The sequence below is a fragment of the Mesoplodon densirostris genome, chromosome 1, assembly GCF_025265405.1.
Source record: "Mesoplodon densirostris isolate mMesDen1 chromosome 1, mMesDen1 primary haplotype, whole genome shotgun sequence".
Taxonomy (NCBI): Eukaryota; Metazoa; Chordata; class Mammalia; order Artiodactyla; family Ziphiidae; genus Mesoplodon; species Mesoplodon densirostris.
In genome coordinates this window covers 93,004,524-93,026,003 of record NC_082661.1, presented here as the reverse complement: position 1 = coordinate 93,026,003, position 21,480 = coordinate 93,004,524, and the positions used below count along the sequence as shown (strand labels likewise).

The window sequence follows — 21,480 nt, the reverse complement described above, 5'->3', positions numbered from 1 at the left end:
ATGTGTGCAGATTCATGTAACCACCAATCACCACGGTGAACAGTTCCATGATAAAGACCCCTCATTGCTACCCTTTTATAGCCACCTCCTTCTCTCCTAGCAACCACTATTATAATTTCCATCTCTATAATCTTCTCACCTTACTAATGCTATATACATGAAATCAGAAAGCAAATATAATTTTTGAGATTGGCTTCTTTTCACTTAGCATTCAAAGTTTCTGTAGGTATCAAAAGTCTGTTTTTAAAACTGTGGTAAAATATACATAAAATTTACTGTTTTAGCCATGTTAAGTATATAATTCAGCAGCATTAAGTACAATACTGTATACGCGGCATTATTATCTATTTCCAGAACTTTTCGTCATGCTAAATATAAACTGTGTGTCTATTAAATAATCTCCCTCCCCCCCAGCTCCTGGTAACCTCTATTCTACTTTCTGTCTCTATGAACTTGCCTTTTCTAGGTCCCTAAGGGGATTATACAGTATTTGTTTTATCAAAGGGTTGTTCCTCTTTATTGTTGAGTAATCTTCCATGGTGTGATGTACCATAGTTTGTTTAAGCATTCACCTGTTGAAGGAAATCTGGGTTATTCCCAAATTTTTGTCTATAATGAAACAATCTTCTATGAACATTGTATACATTGCTTTTTTTGTGAACAAAAGTTTTTATTCTCTGGGATAAGTGCCCTAGAGTTGGACTGTATGATAAGCATATGTTTAGTTTGTAAGAAACTGTCATACTCTTTTCTAGAGTGGCAGTATCATTTTACATTCCCACCAGCAATGTAAGAATGATTCAGCTTCTCTGAATCCGTGCCAACATCTGGTGTTGTCACCATTTTAGCCATTCTGGTAAGTGTGCAGAGATACCTCACTGTGGTAGATCAACCACTTTTAAATCACATACACTGTATTTGTTTTTTCTACATTCTCTGCTTCTTTTAAGACCAGGTAAGAAACCAAAAATATTGACTTTTCTTTTTCAGTTCTTTTTTTCCCCCCCCACTTTTCTCGGCAGGGGGTTGGGGGCAGAGATAGGATACAATTTTGATGTCCAAGGGGAGAAATAAAAGGGTCATTGGTATCCAGATTTAGTAAATAATATATATTTAAACATTACACTATTACTTGTGACTGAATACCTTTACATTCTAAATAAGATAGCATGCTCTTTATAGGTATACTAAAAATGTTTTTACCTCAGGCTCTACTAATTTGAAATTTATTATAGAATTTTAGCACGGATCAAAGTTAACTTCAAAACTTTTAGAGCCATGTTATTTACACTGTTAGGGATAGATGTTAGTAACATAAATTTTCTGGTTAATTCTGGAGTTAACTGCTCCATTTGGCTTAGTCTTATAGGAATTATCTTTTGGGGGAGATGGGGTGGAAAATGTTCAATAAAGAGTTAACTCAGCAGGCCTGTGTTGCCCAAACCCTATACACACTGAAAAGATCTTCAGGACCACCCTTGCTCAAACTCAAAGGTTCCTTTGAGATAACCGTCTGAGCCCTTGGAATATCCTACCTAATTAGAGTGTCTTTATATGCCTGAAGCTTTGGGTAACACCAGATGGTTTATACTAACCTTGATTTATGGTGAACACCCCTTTGTATGCTTTGGGCTAAACTATATCAGTATGACCTCTTGAGTGGGTGGGGGCAGTGGCTGGAGACTGAGTAGCTAAGGTCAGTCACATTACACATGCCTATGAAACTGACTCCCCAAAAAGCCTGGCCATCATGGCTCAAGTGAGCAACCCTATTTGGCAACACATTACATGTGTTGTCATACATTATTGCTGGGAGAATTAAGTGCTGTCCAGGTGAATCTACGAGGAGAGGACAGCTAGAAGCTTGCACCTAGTTTCTCCTGGATTTTGTCCTATGTGCCTTTTCCCTTTGTTGATTTTAATCTATATCCTTTTGTTGTAATAAACCATGAGTATAACAGCTTTTCTGAGTTCTCTGAGGCCTAGTGAATCGCTGAACGTGAAGATGGTCTTGAGGACCCTCTGACATAGGTTCTTTTTTTTTTTTTTTTTTTTTTTTTGCGGTACGCGGGCCTCTCACTGTTGTGGCCCCTCCCATTGCGGAGCACAGGCTCCGGACGCACAGGCTCAGCGGCCATGGCTCACGGGCCCAGCCGCTCCGCGGCATATGGGATCCTCCCAAACCGGGGCACGAACCCGTATCCCCTGCATCGGCAGGCGGACTCTCAACCACCGCGCCACCAGGGAGGCCCTGACATAGGTTCTTAGTCAAGAGAAGTTCCAACTATTAGAATTGTTATGTAAAGATGACAGAAACATTTTTCTGAGTGCCTACCATAAAAGCACAGCACTGGGACTTCCCTGGTGGCGCAGTGGTTAAGAATCTGCCTGCCAATGCAGGGGACACAGGTTCGAGCCCTGGTCCGGGAAGATCCCACATGCCACGGAGCAACTAAGCCCATGCACCATAACTACTGAGCCTGTGCTCTAGAGCCTGTGTGCCACAACTATTGAAGCCCGCACACCTAGAGCCTATGCTCTGCAACGAGAACCCACCGCAATGAGAAGCCTGCACACCGCAATGAAGAGTAGCCCCCACTCACGGCAACCAGAGAAAGCCCACACACAGCAACAAAGACCCAACACATCCAAAAATAAATAAATATTCAAAAAAATACCAGTTACTTAAAAAAAAGCACAGCACTACTGTAAGCACTTTATGTGCCTTTACATGTTTAGTCTCATCTAAACCTCATGAGGTAGGTATTCTTATGTCCAATTTTCAGATGAGGAAACTAAAGATCAGAGAGGTGATATTCAAAAATTCACACAGCTAAATAAGCTGAGTGCCAGGACCTAAATCCAGATCTTCTGAATCTAAGCGTAAAGAATTTTCTTTGTTACCTTTATACCTCCAACTACATGATAGCGCAAAGCACTCAATAAAGGAAATAAGGGGTCTAAAAGGAAATTAATGGAAATAGCAACAAAGAAATGTTCCATAAATAGTTGCTTTTAAAGAATCTGCTAGGACAGCTTGGTTGGTTGGCTGGAGGAAGAGAAAAAGACAAAGGATGAGGGGGTAGAGAGACTTTATAAGGGCGGGTGAGGGGAAGATCTTGACAGTAATGTAGGTGGTCTAGTGTATACGGAGGTAACAAAACAAATAGAGACCAGGACAAATGACACATAGTTCATATGAGTAGGAAATTTTGAAAATGAGATTTTATAACCAAGGGAGTGATTACTTGAAAAGAAAAAGCACCTTTGTGATTAAAAAAAGAGAATTCTCTTTTTTAAAATTAATTTTTATTGGAATATAGTTGCTTTACAAGAGAATTCTCTAAGTTGAATTTATCATTTTCCTGTGTTTGACTTGATCTTCCTACACACTTTAATCTCAGCCAAATAGAGCCTCAGTCATAAAGAAGAAACAATTTGCTTCTTTAGGAAATAAATTACTTCAGTTTAGGAAATACACATTTGTTGACTGCTATTTTTGCTTATCAAAACCAGATTAAATGCTGAATTTTTCTAGTGCAGCAGAATAGGAATTATAAAATGTAAATTATATTAAAATTAATATTTATTCAGAGAAATATTGCATTGAGACAAAACATCTCTTAGTTATTAAAACTGTGTTAAGAGGTTTAGAGAAACTGGTAAAAGTTAATACAATTCTATGTTTTCCATATGTCATTTCTATAACTTAATACATATTATAGTATGCTAACAGTTACTATGTTTTTTCTCAGGTATTACTAATCTTTTTTTAAAGGTATTTATTTATTTATTATTTTTATTTATTTATTTTGGTGCGCTGGGTCTTTGCTGCGGTGCATGGACTCTTTGTTGCGGTGTGCAGGCTTCTCTAGTTGTGGCGCATGGGCTCTAGAGCACATGAGCTCAGTAGCTGCAGCTCGTGGACTTCTCTAGTTTTGGCGCACAGGCTCCAGAGTGCGTGGGCTCAGCAGCTGCAGTGCATGGGCTCCAGAGCAGGCGGGCTCAGTAGTTGTGGCATGTGGGCTTCTCTCTAGTTGTGTTGCATGGGCTCAGTTGCCCTGTGGCATGTGGGATCTTAGTTCCCCAACCAGGCATCGAACCCATGTCCCCAACATTGGAAGGCAGATTCTTAACCACTGGACCACCAGGGAAGTCCCTAACAGTTACTATGCTTTAACTATTATTTTTTTCCACCATTTGAGCACCTCCTCTCCAAATAAAACCCCACAGGTAATGAATGGATAAAGAAGATGTGGTACATATATAAAGTGCAATACTATTCAGTCATAAAAAAGAATGAAATAATGCCATTTGCAGGAAGATGGACTAGAGATCATCATACTAAGTGAAGTAAATCAGAAAGAGAAAGACAAATACCATATGATATCACTTGTATGTGGAATCTAAAATATGACAGAAATGGACCAATCTATGAAACAGAAACAGACTCACAAACATAGAGAATGGACTTGTGGTTGCCAAGGGGGATGGGGGTGGGGGAGGAAGGTGGGAGAGGCTGGGGTTAGCAGACGTAAGCTGTTTTATAGAAAACAGATAAACAACAAGGTCCTACTGTATAGCACAGGGAACTACATTCAATATCCTGGAATAACCATAATGGAAAAGTATATAAAAAAGAATGTATATATATACATATATGTATAACTGAATTGCTTTGTCATACAGCAGAAATTAACCAACACTGTATTGATAAATCAACTATACTTCAACTGAAAAAAAACCCTCAAGTAAGACAAATCCAACTACTTCTTTAAAAATTTTAGAGATATTAAAAAATAATTACCTGTTTTTCCTAAAAATAAAACTACCATATGACCCAGCAATTCTACTCCTGGGTGTATACCCCAAAAAACACAAAAACACTAACTCTAAAAGATACATGCACCCCAATGTTCACAGCAGCATTATTTACAATTGCCAAGGTATGGAAGCAATCTAAGTGTCCATCAACAGATGAATGGATAAAGAAGATGTGGTATATATAAACAATGGAATACTATTGTGCTATAAAAAAGAATGAAATTTTGCCATCTGCAGTAACATGGATGGACTTTGAGGGCATTATGCTAAGTGAAATAAGTCAGAGAAAGACAAATACTGTATGATATCACTTATATGTGGAATCTATAAAATACAACAAACTAATGAATAAAACAAAAAAGAAGCAACTCACAGATATAGAGAACAAACTAGTGGTTACCAGTGGGGAGAAGGAAGGGGGAGAGGCAGACAGGGGTGGCAGAAAAAAGGGATTACTATGAGACAATATGAAATCATGTGTGTAAAACTTTTGAAAATTGCAAAGTACTATATAATTTAAAGAATCTTTCATTCAATTAAAAAATAACAAAATAAAATAAACAATAATTACCTGTTTTTCTTTATTAACTCCAGACATGAACAGTTGTTTGTACTTGTCTTTGAAAGCAAAGTTTAGAGCTTGTGTTGGAAAATACCGGATAACATTTGCCAAATTGCCACGTCAATAACTGAAGAAACCTACAAAAGAAAATATACTAAATATAAACTTATATTTTATTATTATTAAATAATGTGCATAGTTTTAACAAACTTAGCTGTTTGAACTATCTAAAACATCTTTTCTCATGAGAAAAAAAATAAAGTTTACATGTGTCTCCAACTGAAGAAAAAAGGCAGTGTTAATTCCACGTACCCCATTTCAATTTTGTTAATTTCCAATAGGAAGCCGTGAATGCCTAAAAACCTATGGAAAGCATTACCAGTTGAATATAGGGGTCTTTAGTAGTAGAAAAACAGAGCTTACTAGTGTTTGTCAGAGAAGCTAGTAATCCTTAGCCTCATTTCCAAATCATAAAATACAATTCCTATGGTAACAAGGCTGTTGGAACAAAACTGTTTTGTGTCTACACTCCTGAGAATGAGAAAGGGATAAAAGAATCTTATCTTTATATTTTAAAATCTAGCCAAAAAAGAATCAATTTACAATTCAAGGCAGTCTCCAGAGGCTTGATGGAGAGATAGTAGGAAACTTTCAAGGTCAATAATCTTCCCACTTCAAATCTCCATGGAATGACCAAACTTTATAATTCAGTCACTGTGTTACCCTGATAATTCAGAACTGCCTTTATAATCCATAGCTGCCCTGGAATACAACAGGCTAGCCCTTCATGACCCATAGTTGTTTTTACAGATGGTTTGACCCTGCTACTCTGAATAGGATACCTTTAGTCCCAGCTGGGAGAATAGGATACCCAGAATCAGTCTTCTAAAGATAAAAATACAAATGAAGATAATCTCAGTTGACTGGGCCCAGTGCTCAGAAACTAAAAGTTAGATTAGATAAACACACAAAGGGAAATATATTTATTTGTTAAATAACTATACTTTGTGGGAAAAAACACTGAATATTGGTGATCCCAAGCTAAATATAAAGCAGTTGCACAAAGACAATTAAGAAGTTTATAAATAGCCAAGAAATCTCAGTCCTCACAGCTGATTCAGTTACAAGGCATTCAGTTGTAGGCATAAATTACTAGGGCATTTAACACGTAATGGTAATAGCTACAATTTCTTGAGCATTTAATATGTGCCAGGCACTGGCAAAGGCTTTATATATTTCATTTAATCATCACACTATGCTTATGACATATGTTCTCCTATAATACCCATTTTATACATGCATAAATTGAAACTTTTATAAGTTTAGAAACTATAACCAGGATTTTGAATCAAGTCTTCTGTCTCCAAAGCTCTACTTCAGCTTTGGGTTTCTGCAGAAACAAAACTTAGAGAAGCCCTAAAATTATTAAAGTATGGTAAATAAAGCTCTATTTTTTAAAAAATGGAAAATGATTACTGTAAAATTTTTTGAGGCAATATAAACAAAACAATAATACTAATTTCTAGGAACTACTTTTTATTCATTTAATTCTCATAATCACCCCTGATGTAGGTACTATTAGTCTCTCCATTTTAAATATGAAGAAATGAGTTAAAAACAACTTCTATGGCAGAGAGAAGTTAGTTAAGTAACTTGCCCAGTGTCACTTAGTCAGAAAACTGTAGACCTGGATTCAAACCGAAGCAATCTGGCTCAGTAATTCAGTCCCTTAACTATAACACTTTTCCATAAATAATTTAATCATACAAATATTTTCTGTACTAAGAAAGGTCAACAATTTTTCTTTAATGGAAGCAAAATAAAAATCTTAAAACATGAGAAATATAAGCAAATTATAAAGGAATATTTCTTGCTAGTTATGGCCACATTGAATTACTGAGGGAAGTTGGTGAATCTAACGTTTGGAGGTATTTTTAGAGATTTTTAAGTTCTTCATAGTTAATAAAAAACACTTAATAACATAGCTAAGCATTTTTATTTTCTGAGGTCAGACCTCTGGAAGAGAAATGTTGAAAGTAAAATGTGACGGTGTAAATGATACGGAAGAATAAGATTTGATTTTCTAGACCATGTTTTATAAGAACACAACAACAGACTACTTGCAGAGGATGTTTTTTTTTTTTTACCAGTTTATTTTTTTTCTGCTCTATAACAAATTTAATCAGTTATACATATACATATGTTCCCATATCCCCTCCCTTTTGCGTCTCCCTCCCACTCTCCCTATCCCACCCCTCCAGGCGGTCACAAAGCACCGAGCTGATCTCCCTGTGCTATGCGGCTGCTTCCCACTAGCTATCTATCTTACGTTTGGTAGTGTATATATGTCCATGCCTCTCTTTTGCTTTCTCACAGCTGACCCTTCCCCCTCCCCATATCCTCAAGTCCATTCTCTAGTAGGTCTGTGTCTTTATTCCTGTCTTACCCCTATGTTCTTCATGACATTTTTTTCCCTTAAATTCCATATATGTGTCAGCATACAGTATTTGTCTTTCTCTTTCTGACTTACTTCACTCTGTATGACAGACTCTAGGTCCATCCACCTCATTACAAATAGCTCAATTTCGTTTCTTTTTATTGCTGAGTAATATTCCATTGTATATATGTGCCACATCTTCTTTATCCATTCATCCGATGATGGACACTTAGGTTGTTTCCATCTCCGGGCTATTGTCAATAGGGCTGCTATGAACATTTTGGTACATGTCTCTTTTTGAATTATGGTTTTCTCAGGGTATATGCCCAGTAGTGGGATTGCTGGGTCATATGGTAGTTCTATTTGTAGTTTTTTAAGGAACCTCCATACCGTTCTCCATAGTGGCTGTACCAATTCACATTCCCACCAGCAGTGCAAGAGTGTTTCCTTTTTTCCACACCCTCTCCAGCATTTATTGTTTCTAGATTTTTTGATGATGGCCATTCTGACTACTGTGAGATGATATATCATTGTAGTTTTGATTTGCATTTCTCTAATGAATAAAGATGTTGAGCATCCTTTCATGTGTTTGTTGGCAGTCTGTATATCTTCTGTGGAGAAATGTCTATTTAGGTCTTCTGCCCATTTTTGGATTGGGTTGTTTGTTTTTTTGTTATTGAGCTGCATGAGCTGCTTATAAATTTTGGAGATTAATCCTTTGTCAGTTGCTTCATTTGCAAATATTTTCTCCCATTCTGAGGGTTCTCTTTTGGTCTTGTTCATGGTTTCCTTTGCTGTGCAGAAGCTTTTAAGTTTCATTAGGTCCCATGTGTTTATTTTTGTCTTTATTTCCATTTCTCTAGGAGGTGGGTCAAAAAGGACCTTGCTGTGATTTATACCATAGAGTGTTCTGCCTATGTTTTCCTCTAAGAGTTTGATAGTGTCTGGCCTTACATTTAGGTGTTTAATCCATTTTGAGCTCATTTTTGTGTATGGTGTTAGGGAGTGATCTAATCTCATACTTTTACATGTCCCTGTCCAGTTTTCCCAGCACCACTTATTGAAGAGACTGTCCTTTCTCCACTGTACATTCCTGCCTCCTTTATCAAAGATAAGGTGACCATACGTCCGTGGGTTTATCTCTGAGCTTTCTATCCTGTTCCATTGATCTACCTTTCTGTTTTTGCACCAGTACCATACTGTCTTGATTACTGTAGCTTTGTAGTATAGTCTGAAGTCAGGGAGCCTGATTCCTCCAGCTCCATTTTTCGTTCTCAAGATTGCTTTGGCTATTCGGGGTCTTTTGTGTTTCCATACACATTGTGAAATTTTTTGTTCTAGTTCTGTAAAAAATGCCAGTGGTAGTTTGATAGGGATTGCATTGAATCTGTGGATTGCTTTCGGTAGTAGAGTCATTTTCACAATGTTGATTCTTCCAATCCAAGAACATGGTACATCTCTCCATCTATTTGTATCATCTTTAATTTCTTTCATCAGTGTCTTATAATTTTCTGCATACAGGTCTTTTGTCTCCTTAGGTAGGTTTATTCCTAGATATTTTATTCTTTTTGTTGCAATGGTAAATGGGACTGTTTTCTTGATTTCACTTTCAGATTTTTCATCATTAGTATATAGGAATGCCAGAGATTTCTGTGCATTAATTTTGTATCCTGAAACTATACCAAATTCATTGATTAGCTCTAGTAGTTTTCTGGTAGCATCTTTAGGATTCTCTATGTATAGTATCATGTCAGCTGAAAACAGTGACAGCTTTACTTCTTCTTTACTGATTTGGTTTCATTTTATTTCCTTTTCTTCTCTGATTGCTGTGGCTAAAACTTCCAAAACTATGTTGAATAAGAGTGGTGAGAGTGGGCAATCTTGTCTTGTTCCTGATCTTAGTGGAAATGGTTTCAGTGTTTCACCATTGAGGACGATGCTGGCTGTGGGTTTGTCATATATGGCCTTTATTATGTTGAGGTAAGTTCCCTCTATGTCTACTTTCTGCAGAGTTTTTATCATAAATGGGTGTTGAATTTTGTCGAAAGCTTTCTCTGCATCTATTGAGATTATCATATGGTTTTTCTCCTTCCATTTGTTAATATGGTGTATCACATTGATTGATTTGTGTATATTGAAGAATCCTTGCATTCCTGGAATAAACCCCACTTGATCATGGTGTATGATCCTTTTCATGTGCTGTTGGATTCTGTTTGCTAGTATTTTGCTGAGGATTTTTGCATCTCTGTTCATCAGTGATATTGGCCTGTAGTTTTCTTTCTTTGTGACATCCTTGCCTGGTTTTGGTTATCAAGGTGATGGTGGCCTCGTAGAATGAGTTTGGGAGTGTTCCTCCCTCTGCTATATTTTGGAAGAGTTTGAGAAGGATAGGTGTTAGCTTATCTCTAAATGCTTGATAGAATTTGCCTGTGAAGCCATCTGGTCCTGGGCTTTTGTTTGTTGGAAGATTTTTTATCACAGTTTCAATTTCAATGCTTGTGATTGGTCTGTTCATATTTTCTATGTCTTCCTGATTCAGTCTTGGCAGGTTGTGCATTTCTAAGAATTTGTCCATTTCTTCCAGGTTGTCCATTTTATTGGCATAGAGTTGCTTGTAGTAATCTCTCATAATCTTTTGTATTTCTGCACTGTCAGTTGTTACTTCTCCTTTTTCATTTCTAATTGTATTGATTTTTCTCCCTTTTTTTCTTGATGAGTCTGGCTAATGGTTTATCAATTTTGTTTATCTTCTCAAAGAACCAGCTTTTAGTTTTATTGATCTTTGCGATCGCTTCCTTCATTTCTTTTTCATTTATTTCTGATCTGATCTTTATGATTTCTTTCCTTCTGCTAACTTTGGGATGTTTTTGTTCTTCTTTCTCTAATTGCTTTAGGTGCAAGGTTAGGTTGTTTATTCGAGATGTTTCCTGTTTCTTAAGGTAGGATTGTATTGCTATAAACTTCCCTCTTAGAACTGCTTTTGCTGCATCCCATAGGTTTTGGGTCATCGTGTCTCCATTGTCATTTGTTTCTAGTTATTTTTTAATTTCCTCTTTGATTTCTTCAGTGATCCCTTCGTTAGTAAGTAGTGTATTGTTTAGCCTCCATGTGTTTTTATTTTTTACAGATCTTTTCCTGTAATTGATATCTAGTCTCATAGAATTGTGGTCGGAAAAGATACTTGATATAATTTCAATTTTCTTAAATTTACCAATTTAAGATTTGTGCTTGATTTGTGACCCAAGATATGATCTATCCTGGAGAATGTTCCATGAGCACTTGAGAAAAATGTGTATTCTCTTGTTTTTGGATAGAATGTCCTATAAATATCAATTAAGTCCATCTTGTTTAATGTATCATTTAAAGCTTGTGTTTCCGTATTTATTTTCATTTTGGATGATCTGTCCATTGGTGAAAGTGGGGTGTTAAAGTCCCCTACTATGAAAGTGTTACTGTTGATTTCTCCTTTTATGGCTGTTAGTATTTGCCTTATGTATTGAGGTGCTCCTATGTTGGGTGCATAAATATTTACAATTGTTATATCTTCTTCTTGGATCGATCCCTTGATCATTATGTAGTGTCCTTCTTTGTCTCTTCTAGTAGTCTTTATTTTAAAGTCTATTTTGTCTGATATGAGAATTGCTACTCCAGCTTTCTTTTGGTTTCCATTTGCATGGAATATCTTTTTCCATCCCCTTACTTTCAGTCTGTATGTGTCTCTAGGTCTGATGTGGGTCTCTTGTTGTCAGCATATATATGGGTCTTGTTTTTGTATCCATTCAGCCAATCTGTGTCTTTTGGTGGGAGCATTTAGTCCATTTACATTTAAGGTAATTATTGATATGTATGTTCCTATTCCCATTTTCTTAATTGTTTTGGGTTCGTTATTGTAGGTCTATTCCTTCTGCAGTGTTTCTTGCCTAGAGAAGTTCCTTTAGCATTTGTTGTAAAGCTGGTTTGGTGGTGCTGAACTCTCTCAGCTTTTGCTTGTCTGTAAAGGTTTTAATTTCTCCATCAAATCTGAATGAGATCCTTGCTGGGTAGAGTAATCTTGGTTGCAGGGTTTTCTCCTTCAACACTTTAATTATGTCCTGCCACTCCCTTCTGGCTTGTAGAGTTTCTGCTGAGAGATCAGCTGTTAACCTGATGGGGATTCCCTTGTGTGTTATTTGTTGTTTTTCCCTTGTTGCTTTTAATATGATTTCTTTGTGTTTAATTTTTGACAGTTTGATTAATATGTGTCTTGGCGTATTTCTCCTTGGATTTATTCTGTATGGGACTCTCTGTGCCTCCTGGACTTGATTATAACTATTTCCTTTCCCATATTAGGGAAGTTTTCAACTATAATCTCTTCAAATATTTTCTCAGTCCCTTTCTTTTTCTCTTCTTCTTCTGGAACCCCTATAATTCGAATGTTGGTGCGTTTAATGTTGTCCCAGAGGTCTCTGAGACTGTCCTCTGTTCTTTTCATTCTTTTTTCTTTATTTTGCTCTGCAGCAGTTATTTCCACTATTTTATCTTCCACCTCACTTATCCATTCTTCTGCCTCAGTTATTCTGCTATTGATCCCATCTAGAGTATTTTTCATTTCATTTATTGTGTTTTTAATCGATGCTTGATTCATCTTTAGTTCTTCTAGGTCCTTGTTAACTGTTTCTTGCATTTTTCTATTCTATTTCCAAGATTTTGGATCTTGGAAATAGAATCTTGGATCATCTTTACTGTCATTATTCTGAATTCTTTTTCAGATAGACTGCCTAGTACCTCTTCATTTGTTAGGTCTAGTGGGTTTTTATCTTGCTCCTTCTCCTGCTGTGTGTTTTTCTGTCTTCTCATTTTGCTTATGTTACTGTGTTTGGGGTCTCCCTTTTGCAGGCTGCAGGTTCGTAGTTCCCGTTGTTTTTGGTGTGTGTCCCCAATGGCTAAGGTTGGTTTAATGGGTTGTGTAGGCTTCCTCGTGGAGGTGACTAGTGCCTGTGTTATGGTGGATGAGCCTGGATCTTGTCTTTCTGGTGGGCAGGTCCACGTCTGGTGGTGTGTTTTGGGGTGTCTGCGGACTTCTTATGATTTTAGGCAGCCTCTCTGCTAATGGGTGGGGTTGTGTTCCTGTCTTGCTAGTTGTTTGGCATAGGGTGTCCAGCACTGTAGCTTGCTGGTCGTTGAGTGAAGCTGGGTGTTGGTGTTGAGATGGAGATCTCTGGAAGATTTTCACCGTTTGATATTATGTGGAGCTGGGAGGTCTCTTGTGGACTAGTGTCCTGAAGTTGGCTCTCCCACCTCAGAGGCACAGCACTGACTCCTGGCTCCTCAATTTGGGATGATTTGTTGTCTATTCATGTATTCCACAGATGCAGGGTACATCAAGTTGATTGTGGAGCTTTAATCCGCTGCTTCTGAGGCTGCTGGGAGAGATTTCCCTTTCTCGTCTTTGTTCTCACAGCTCCCGGGTCTCAGCTTTGGATTTGGCCCCGCCCCTTTGTGGAGGTCGCCGGAAGGTGTCTGCTCTTCGCTCAGACAGGACAGGGTTAAAGGAGCAGCCGTTTTGTGGACTCTGGCTCACTCAGGCCGGGGGGCAGGGAGGGGCACAGAGTGCAGGGCGAGCCTGCAGCGGCAGAGGCCGGCGTGAGGCGTGCCGTGCGTTCTCCCAGGGAAGCCTTCCCTGGAACCCGGGACCCCGGCAATGATGGGCTGCACAGGCTCCCCTAAGGGCGGCGTGGACAGTTACCTGCGCTCGCACACAGGCCTCTTGGCGGCGGCAGCAGCAGCCCCACCGTCCCACACCCGTCTCTGGGGTCTGTGCTTTTAGCCCGGCTCGCGCCCGTCTCTGGAGCTCCTTTAAGCAGCGCTCTTAATCCCCTCTCCTAGCGCACCAGGAAACCAAGAGGGAAGAAAAAGTCTCTTGCCTCTTCGGCTGCTCCAGAGTTTTCCCGGGCTCCCTCCCGGGTAGCTGTGGCGCATTAGCCCCCTTCAGGCTGAGTTCTCGCCGCCAGCCCCAGTCCTCTCCCTGCTTTCTGACCGAAGCCCGAGCCTCAGCTTCCAGCACCGCCCGCCCCAGCAGGCAAGCAGACAAGCCTCTCGGGCTGGTGAGTGCCGGTTGGCACCGATCCTCTGTGCGGGAATCTCTCCGCTTTGCCCTACCCAGGTACGTGGGGAGTTTCTTGCCTTTTGGGAGGTCTGGGGTCTTCTGCCAGCGTTCAGTAGGTGTTCTGTAGGAGTTGTTCCACGTGTAGCTGTATTTCTGGTGTATCTGTGGGTAGGAAGGTGATCTCCGCGTCCTACTCTTCCGCCATCTTCCCCGGAAGTTCGCAGAGGATCTTAAAAGGATAAAGAAGAACATACTGGCTAAAGAACTGCCAATCTGATCAAATGGGATTTAAGTTGAAATCATCATTTGTTTAAAAAAAAACCCAAAGTAATAAACTGAGTTTTAAAAAGTGTCATGTATCACGAATTCTAATACATGTATCATGTATCAGAATTCCCATTTTATACATGGCTCTTATTTACTAATAGTCATTTTGGAAATGGTTGATTCAGCTTGATGGTATTGAGATATTACAGGTTTCAGATTATGAGTTATTAGTTATAATTATATAATTATGATTATAGTACTGAATTAATATTTATTTCACAAAAGAGTGTCATATAAATATAAGAATAGTATAAAGGTTTGTAACTTTGGCTAATGTACTGAATATAAATGGAAGATTCTGATGACAAAGACATCTGCATATTAACGAGACCTTGACAGAGTGACAGATTTAATGACTAAAGGGGTTTGCTAGCATTGACAGAAGAATGTATTCCTTTTAGCAAAATTGTATTTGCATGAAAAAACCTAGAGGATTCATCAAAACAACTGTCAATGTCTCAGTGAAAAATCTAGAAATAAAAAAATCCCTAGCAGTATAACAGTGGCAGCTCTTAATGAGTTATATATGAAAAAGTATCTCACACACATAAAATACTTTTGCATGTATTTCTCAGGATTCATGGATTCCCTGGAGCTACAGATATCAGGTTAAAACCCCCTGCTTTAGCCTCTTTTTCCACAGATCATACTTAAAAAACTTATTCCCTTCTTTGCATCTCACTGCTGTACCATGCTTTTAGGAGTTCCAATGTCCTTAGTATGAGTACAAAGAGGAGGAACCTCAAAGTGGAACTCTGAATGCATCTTCTATAGAAATATTATTTCTGGGGGCCAGGTTTCAAGGTTTTACTCAAATGTACTTTAAGTACACTGTGTACTATGTAGGTTCTTTAGATAGATTACAAAAATCTATATGTAATGCAAATTTATCCCAAATACATTCATTTACAAATGAACATGAGGAATACATGTTTCTAAATTTAGGAATGTATTCAAAATGATTAAAGAGTTAAAATTTATTGAGCACTAACTATGCAATAGACACATGGCTGAGTATTTTACAGGCATTATCTTGTTTAACCGTCGCAACTTCCATATGAGGTAGGTAATATTATTATACCTTGTATAGAACTGAGAAGACTGAGGTTGAGAGAGGTTAAATAAAAACTGTTCAAGATTACAAGGTAAGGGAAAGGTTGGGACTTAACTTCAGAATTTTCTAGATCTATCTGACTCCAGACCTAGAGCTATTAAATCTCTATTGCCTCTAGGTAAAAATCCATTTTGGATAAAAACAGTAGTACTTTGTGGTCAGAATAAAACAAGGGAAAAGCAAGTGTGATGCAAATGTAGCAGTATTTGACTCGTCACACAGAACAAAAGGAGAGTTTCCTAATATATAATCACAAAATTGACAGAGACAAACATAGGGGCTGTGGTATATTTCTCTGCTAATAGCAGAACATCTAAGTTTTTTTTTTACTTAATTGCTAAGTAAAAATAATCTCTTCAAAATTTAAGGGTGAGAAAAACCTACTCAACTTAATTCTGAGCAAATAATTAAGAATTAATACAGAACTGATGGGAAAATGGGAAAAAGTTACTGGGCCATTTACTGGTCCACTTACTAGCCAAGAATGGAAATGCTAGGCATGTTTGGGTATACAGTTGACCCTTGAACAATGTAAGGGTTAGGGATGCTGATTATCCATGCAGTCAAAAATCCAAGTAATAACTTGTAGTTAGCTCTCCCTATATGTGGTTCTTCCATATCCACGGTTCTGCAACCATGGATTCAACCAACCAGGGATCAAGTACTGTAGTATTTGCTACTGGGGGAAAAAAAATTCATGTGTAAGCAGACCCACACAGTTCAAACCCTTGTTGTTCAAGGGTCAACTGTATATTCTAGACTAGCAGGCTCCAACATGCTTTGACAGTCTGCCTATCAGTTAAAAAAATGTAATCATGACTCTCAAATATGTACATACTTAAAAATGTAAATAATATTATACCTTTGCTACTATACTACCCTGTTACGTACATTTGTAAAACATATCCAAAAGAGAAATTAAAGAATGAGATAAAGATTCTTCATTTACACAGCACTGTAAATCAACTATACTCCAATAAAAATTTTTAAAAAAAGATTCTTCATTTAAAAACCTTTTATTTGGTACCAAGTGCATAGGAACAAAGTTCTTGGTCTTATGGAGCTTACATTTTGAGAAAGACAGACAATGAACAAATAAATATGTCAAGTGGCCACAAGAAAAAAATAGTATATGTAGTTGGAGAATGAGGAAGGGCTATTTAGATAGGATGGTCAGGGAAAACTTGTAGATATTAGGGCACAACTGAGCATTTGTTTTAATAGTTAAAAAACAGTATTTTCAGATATCTTTCTAATCATGATGTTTTTATACTATCATCTGCTATTATCTCAAGGCACCCTTAGGGTGAGGTTCATTCTTAAAAATAGTGTATGTGAATCTATATTTCAAATAGTATTCTTGACAATTTCAAATATTCAAATAGTCTTCTTATCTATATAAATCCATTTAACTGAGCCAACATAAACTATAATATGTTCAGTATACAATAATTGAGTAAGGGTACCTGTTATCCCCTTTACCCTGTGTAACTCCTACTCTTTTTTTCAGGATACCTTAGCATCCTGTGATATATAACTGACATTTGGCCAACCATAGGTGCCAGTGCCAATTCATTTACTAAATATCAGTAAAGTTTATATTCCCATTTTATTTAGATAACACATATACCTAACATTTTCTTTCCATACCCCAAAATATCTTCTTCAAGATATAAAAACCTCCCTGCTTTAGCCTTCAGGAAAATATGTTTGGAAAAGTTCAGATTAAAGACAGCTGATGAATTCATGGCCAGAAATACCTAAAAGAGAAAAGAGTACTGGTAGGGTCTTAAAAATGAGATTTAGAAATAATATCTTTAAAAGCCTATGTTACAATATATTAAATAAAACAATTATATTAATTAAAATATATTTACCGATGCATAGCTTGCTCAGTGAAAAAAAAATCACAGCACAGACACCAAAATGTTAACTGTGGTGATGTTAGCAGTGCTTTAAAAAAACTTTTTGTTTCTCTATGTTTTTCAATTTTCTATAGTAAACATGCATTATTTGTGTAATACAGGTTTAAAAAGTACTAAATAAAAGTACACATACAAAGTTGGAAGGTCATAATACCAACTAAAGAATAGAATAATTTTTTTAAAAAGCATTAGTCAGGGGCTTCCCTGGTGGCACAGTGGTTGAGAGTCCACCTGCCGATGCAGGGGACACGGGTTCGTGCCCCGGTCCGGGAAGATCCCACATGCCACAGAGCGGCTGGGCCCGTGAGCCATGGCCGCTGAGCCTGCGCGTCCGGAGCCTGTGCTCCGCAACGGGAGAGGCCGCAACAGTTAGAGGCCCGCGTTCAGCAAAAAAAAAAAAAAAAAAGCATTAGTCAGGATAAATCCAGAAGCTTTCATAAGCCAAGGAAAGCTTATAAAAAGTATCAAAGACACCCAAGGAGATGTTTAAAGCTATATTCAGAGGAAGAATGAAGAGCTCTCTCCTTGAGGTGTAAAGAAAGAGATAAGGTAAGAAGATAGTGAGAGAGCATCTTGTTGTACCTTCTGAATTCATTGTCTCTTATGCTTATTCCACATTGCCTAAAGAAAGGAAAAGTTATCAGTAAAACTCGAGCAAACAGGAAAAACAAGAGAAACTTCAGAACACTGAGACTGCAATGTATTTGACTTTCACAAAAGAGACAGAACGTAAATTCCAGAAAATAACAGCCTCAGAATATGATTGCCTAGTAAAGTTCCATAATGATTTAGCACAGTGATTCTCAGCGCTACCAGGTTCAAGTCTTCTATACATAATAAATATTTTACAATGCTTCCTTTACTATCTAGAAATAGAATTCAAAGACAATGACCTCTTCACTAGTTCTAAAAAAAATCAATATAATGCCCTTTCTGCTATATACAAAGAAAAAATAAAAGAGTTTATAATAAAACATATATATTACTTAGTAAATTGGTGAGGCGTGATCACACCATAGACTTAACAGTCCGATGCTTGCTTCTATTTATAATGAATCAGTTGTGCTTAAGACACACGTTGACATTTGGAAAAATACATATATATTTATATTTAATAAATATATCTATACAATCATCATGAATTCAATAGTTAAAAATGCAGATGGGCTTCCCTGGTGGCACAGTGGTTGAGAGTCCACCTGCTGATGCAGGGGACACGGGTTCGTGCCCCGGTCCAGGAAGATCCCACATGCCGCAGACTGGCTAGGCCCGTGAGCCATGGCCGCTGAGCCAGCGTGTCCGGAGCCTGTGCTCTGCGACGGGAGAGGCCACAGCAGTGAGAGGCTCGCGTACCGCAAAAAAAAAAAAAAAAAAATGCAGATGATATAAGTGGTGACCAAATATCACACACAGAACTGCTAACATGAGTTTTCACAATGATGAATAACTCTCAGTAAAATTCTGAATAAAACAAAGTACAATCTTTCCTCTACTTACAAGATAGCTGCATTACTGGAATCACTGTGTACTAGAATTCTGCCCCAGACAGTTTGTGTTTATAGGTAAATAAGAGTTCGTTTCTAGGCTTAGATAATCATAAACAGGTTTTACTGCTACGTGAATGTCCAGTGGGAGATCTGAGTCATGAGGTTGCAGGGCAAGTCTTTGTTGTGTAGGACTGGCCGTGTACAGCAGCAGCAGCGGGATGTTTAGCAGCCCTGGATTTTGCCTTTCATATCATTGCAGTTAAGGATTATTCCCCTCTATCTTTGTGTTAAACAAAAAATTCCTTACGAGTTTCCAAAAATGCCCCTAGATGGCAATATTATCCCTGTTGTGTATTACTAATCTTCTAGCATAGCATATACCATGGTGTACTCATAACAAGGCCTTGTATATACTAGAAAACATTTTCTTAAAATTCTGCTTAAAGAAAGCTGGAACCAGAATACTATTCATAATGGTCTCAATTTACAAGAGCCATACGGAATAAATTTAGGTTTAAATACTACAAAAAACTTTAAAATATAAAACGATTTAGCACTGGTCAGCACAATCTATCCAGAATATTTAACTTTACTTGACTGAATATTTAAAGCAGATTAGCAAATAATAAAGAGGCTCCTACTTCTCTGAAGAGAAATGGGAAGCTTGCTCTGATAAAATAAATGGGAGTGAGAGGATGTGAACCACCCACTTACCATTAAAGATCTAAACTCAGCTCCCAGATGGGCACTTTAAATCCACAGTTTAGATGATGCCTTAACAGTCTACCCTCAACCTGAAATACTCTGCTTGCGCGATCCTAGCTCCCTGACCAGGGACTGAACCCGTGCCCCCTGCAGTGGAAGTGAGGAGTCCTAACCAATAGACCACCAGGGAGTTCCCAGGAATCCTTTTTTATGGGAGGAAGAGTAACCTGCCCTAGACTTAGGAGTGAAAGAAAGGACTGCACTGGAGTTGAAGCCACTACACTTCTTGTTCAGAATACACAATAAATAGACCTCTTTCCTTTTTAGAGTTCATATAGAGGTTTCAATTGAATCCAACTATATCAGAAAATTTCTGATCAATTTATCCTCTTATCCACTTAGCTAACTTAAGGAGCCATTCAGTAAGAGGAGGGCACTGAATGATTAATAAAGCATTTTCATTATCTATTCCTTGAAATCATTTCAGTATTAATGGAAAAAAACTCCACAAGGGACCAAAATATCAAAACTTTAAGTAAAAACAGAGCCTGACGCAAAAAAATAAAAATTAATACTGATCCCGTCTTTACTTAAAATTTTTATATATTGCTCATCATGGGTTTTTCGCATTAATTTCGATTTTTAAAAATACTGCATTAAAATGTTATTTGTGGGCTTCCCTGGTGGCGCAGTGGTTGAGAGTCCGCCTGCCGATGCAGGGGACACGGGTTCGTGCCCCGATCCCGGAGGATCCCACATGCCGCGGAGCGGCTGGGCCCGCGAGCCATGGCCGCGGAGCCTGTGTGTCCGGAGCCTGTGCTCCGCAACGGGAGAGGCCACAGCAGTGAGAGGCCCGCGTACAGCAAAAAAAAAAAAAAAAAAAAAAAAAAAAAAAAAAGTTATTTGTTTCTACTACTGAGTTTTTTTTTTTTTGGCGTCCCCCTAAAATTTGGGCAGATGTGAGTGCCTCCTTGGTCTCAGCCCTGGTCTTCAGTAGTTCTTGAGAATAAACAGAACCTCTTTTCACTGAATACATACTAGATACTGAGAGGCCCCAATGCTTCCATATTGGGAATACTTCTCTTAAACGTATTATTTCAACAGATATTTAAGCAACTTAAAGCACCTATTAACATACAGCCAAGGGCCTGATGGCATCTACCCCAATACGGGGAGGTCAACCATTTTCCTCCTGAGCCAGACACAGGTGCACAGAGGTGCAGAGCCTCCTGCGAAGGGAAAAATTAGAGAAAGAGAAGGTGGTGGTCTCCCTTGCCCCAGGACTGGTCACGTGTAGGCCTTCTTGGCCCTGGGAAAGCAGAGCCTCTTAGACCGGTTAAGAAATTGAATTATCGAAGGCAAAGAAAACAAACTCATCACCGACAAACATGGCCGTGGCGCCCGCAAGCGTCCCCGCCCGGCCCACCCACCCGCTTTTCTGGCAAGCTGACCTGGCGCGGGGAGAGACTGGTGTGGCGGCCTCGTGTACACACCCTGCTCACGGGGAATCCGGACCAGGCAGTCCACGAGGCCTTTGTACTGGGCCTCCGGGCTGATCTGCTTGGACGACGCCTGCACCTGCAACAGCAGCTTTACCCACTCAATGGGCGCCACCGTCGTCTTGGATACGGCCGCCGCCACCCTGCCCGCCAGCAGGTCCTTCCTGAAGGACGCGGCGTCAAAGAGCTGCTTCTCCACCTTCTTCTCCAGCTTCTTCTTCGGAGGTACACGCTGCATGGTGGGACGATGGACGTGAAATCGGGCAGCAGAAGCTCAAAACGAAAGCGGGAGAGACGGACGAAGGGAAGCCAAAAATTGCTTTAGCGTCGTCCCGACTGGAAAGCGGCACTCAGCACGCCGGGAAACCAGTGCGCCGGGGTCGCGGAGTTGCGCAGGCGCCTCCAACCGCCTTCCGCCACCCGGCGCCGGCCACGCGACTCCCGACACGTGGCTACTCCGCGTGGTGCAAGTCTCTAAAAGTGTCTTGGCAAGTGTTGGTGTGGGGCTGTCCTTG

General features: G+C 38.9%; 1 protein-coding gene across 1 annotated transcript in view; it reads right to left on the bottom strand.

Moving 5' to 3' along the window:
* The window catches only part of SLC25A31 (solute carrier family 25 member 31), a 32,391-nt gene extending 11,188 nt beyond the window's left edge, over nucleotides 1–21,203 (bottom strand). Inside the window, 2 exon segments of the mRNA XM_060089004.1 lie at nucleotides 5,396–5,523; nucleotides 20,960–21,203. Coding sequence (XP_059944987.1) covers nucleotides 5,396–5,523; nucleotides 20,960–21,203 — 372 coding nt within the window.
* Nucleotides 21,204–21,480: the final 277 nt, after the last annotated feature.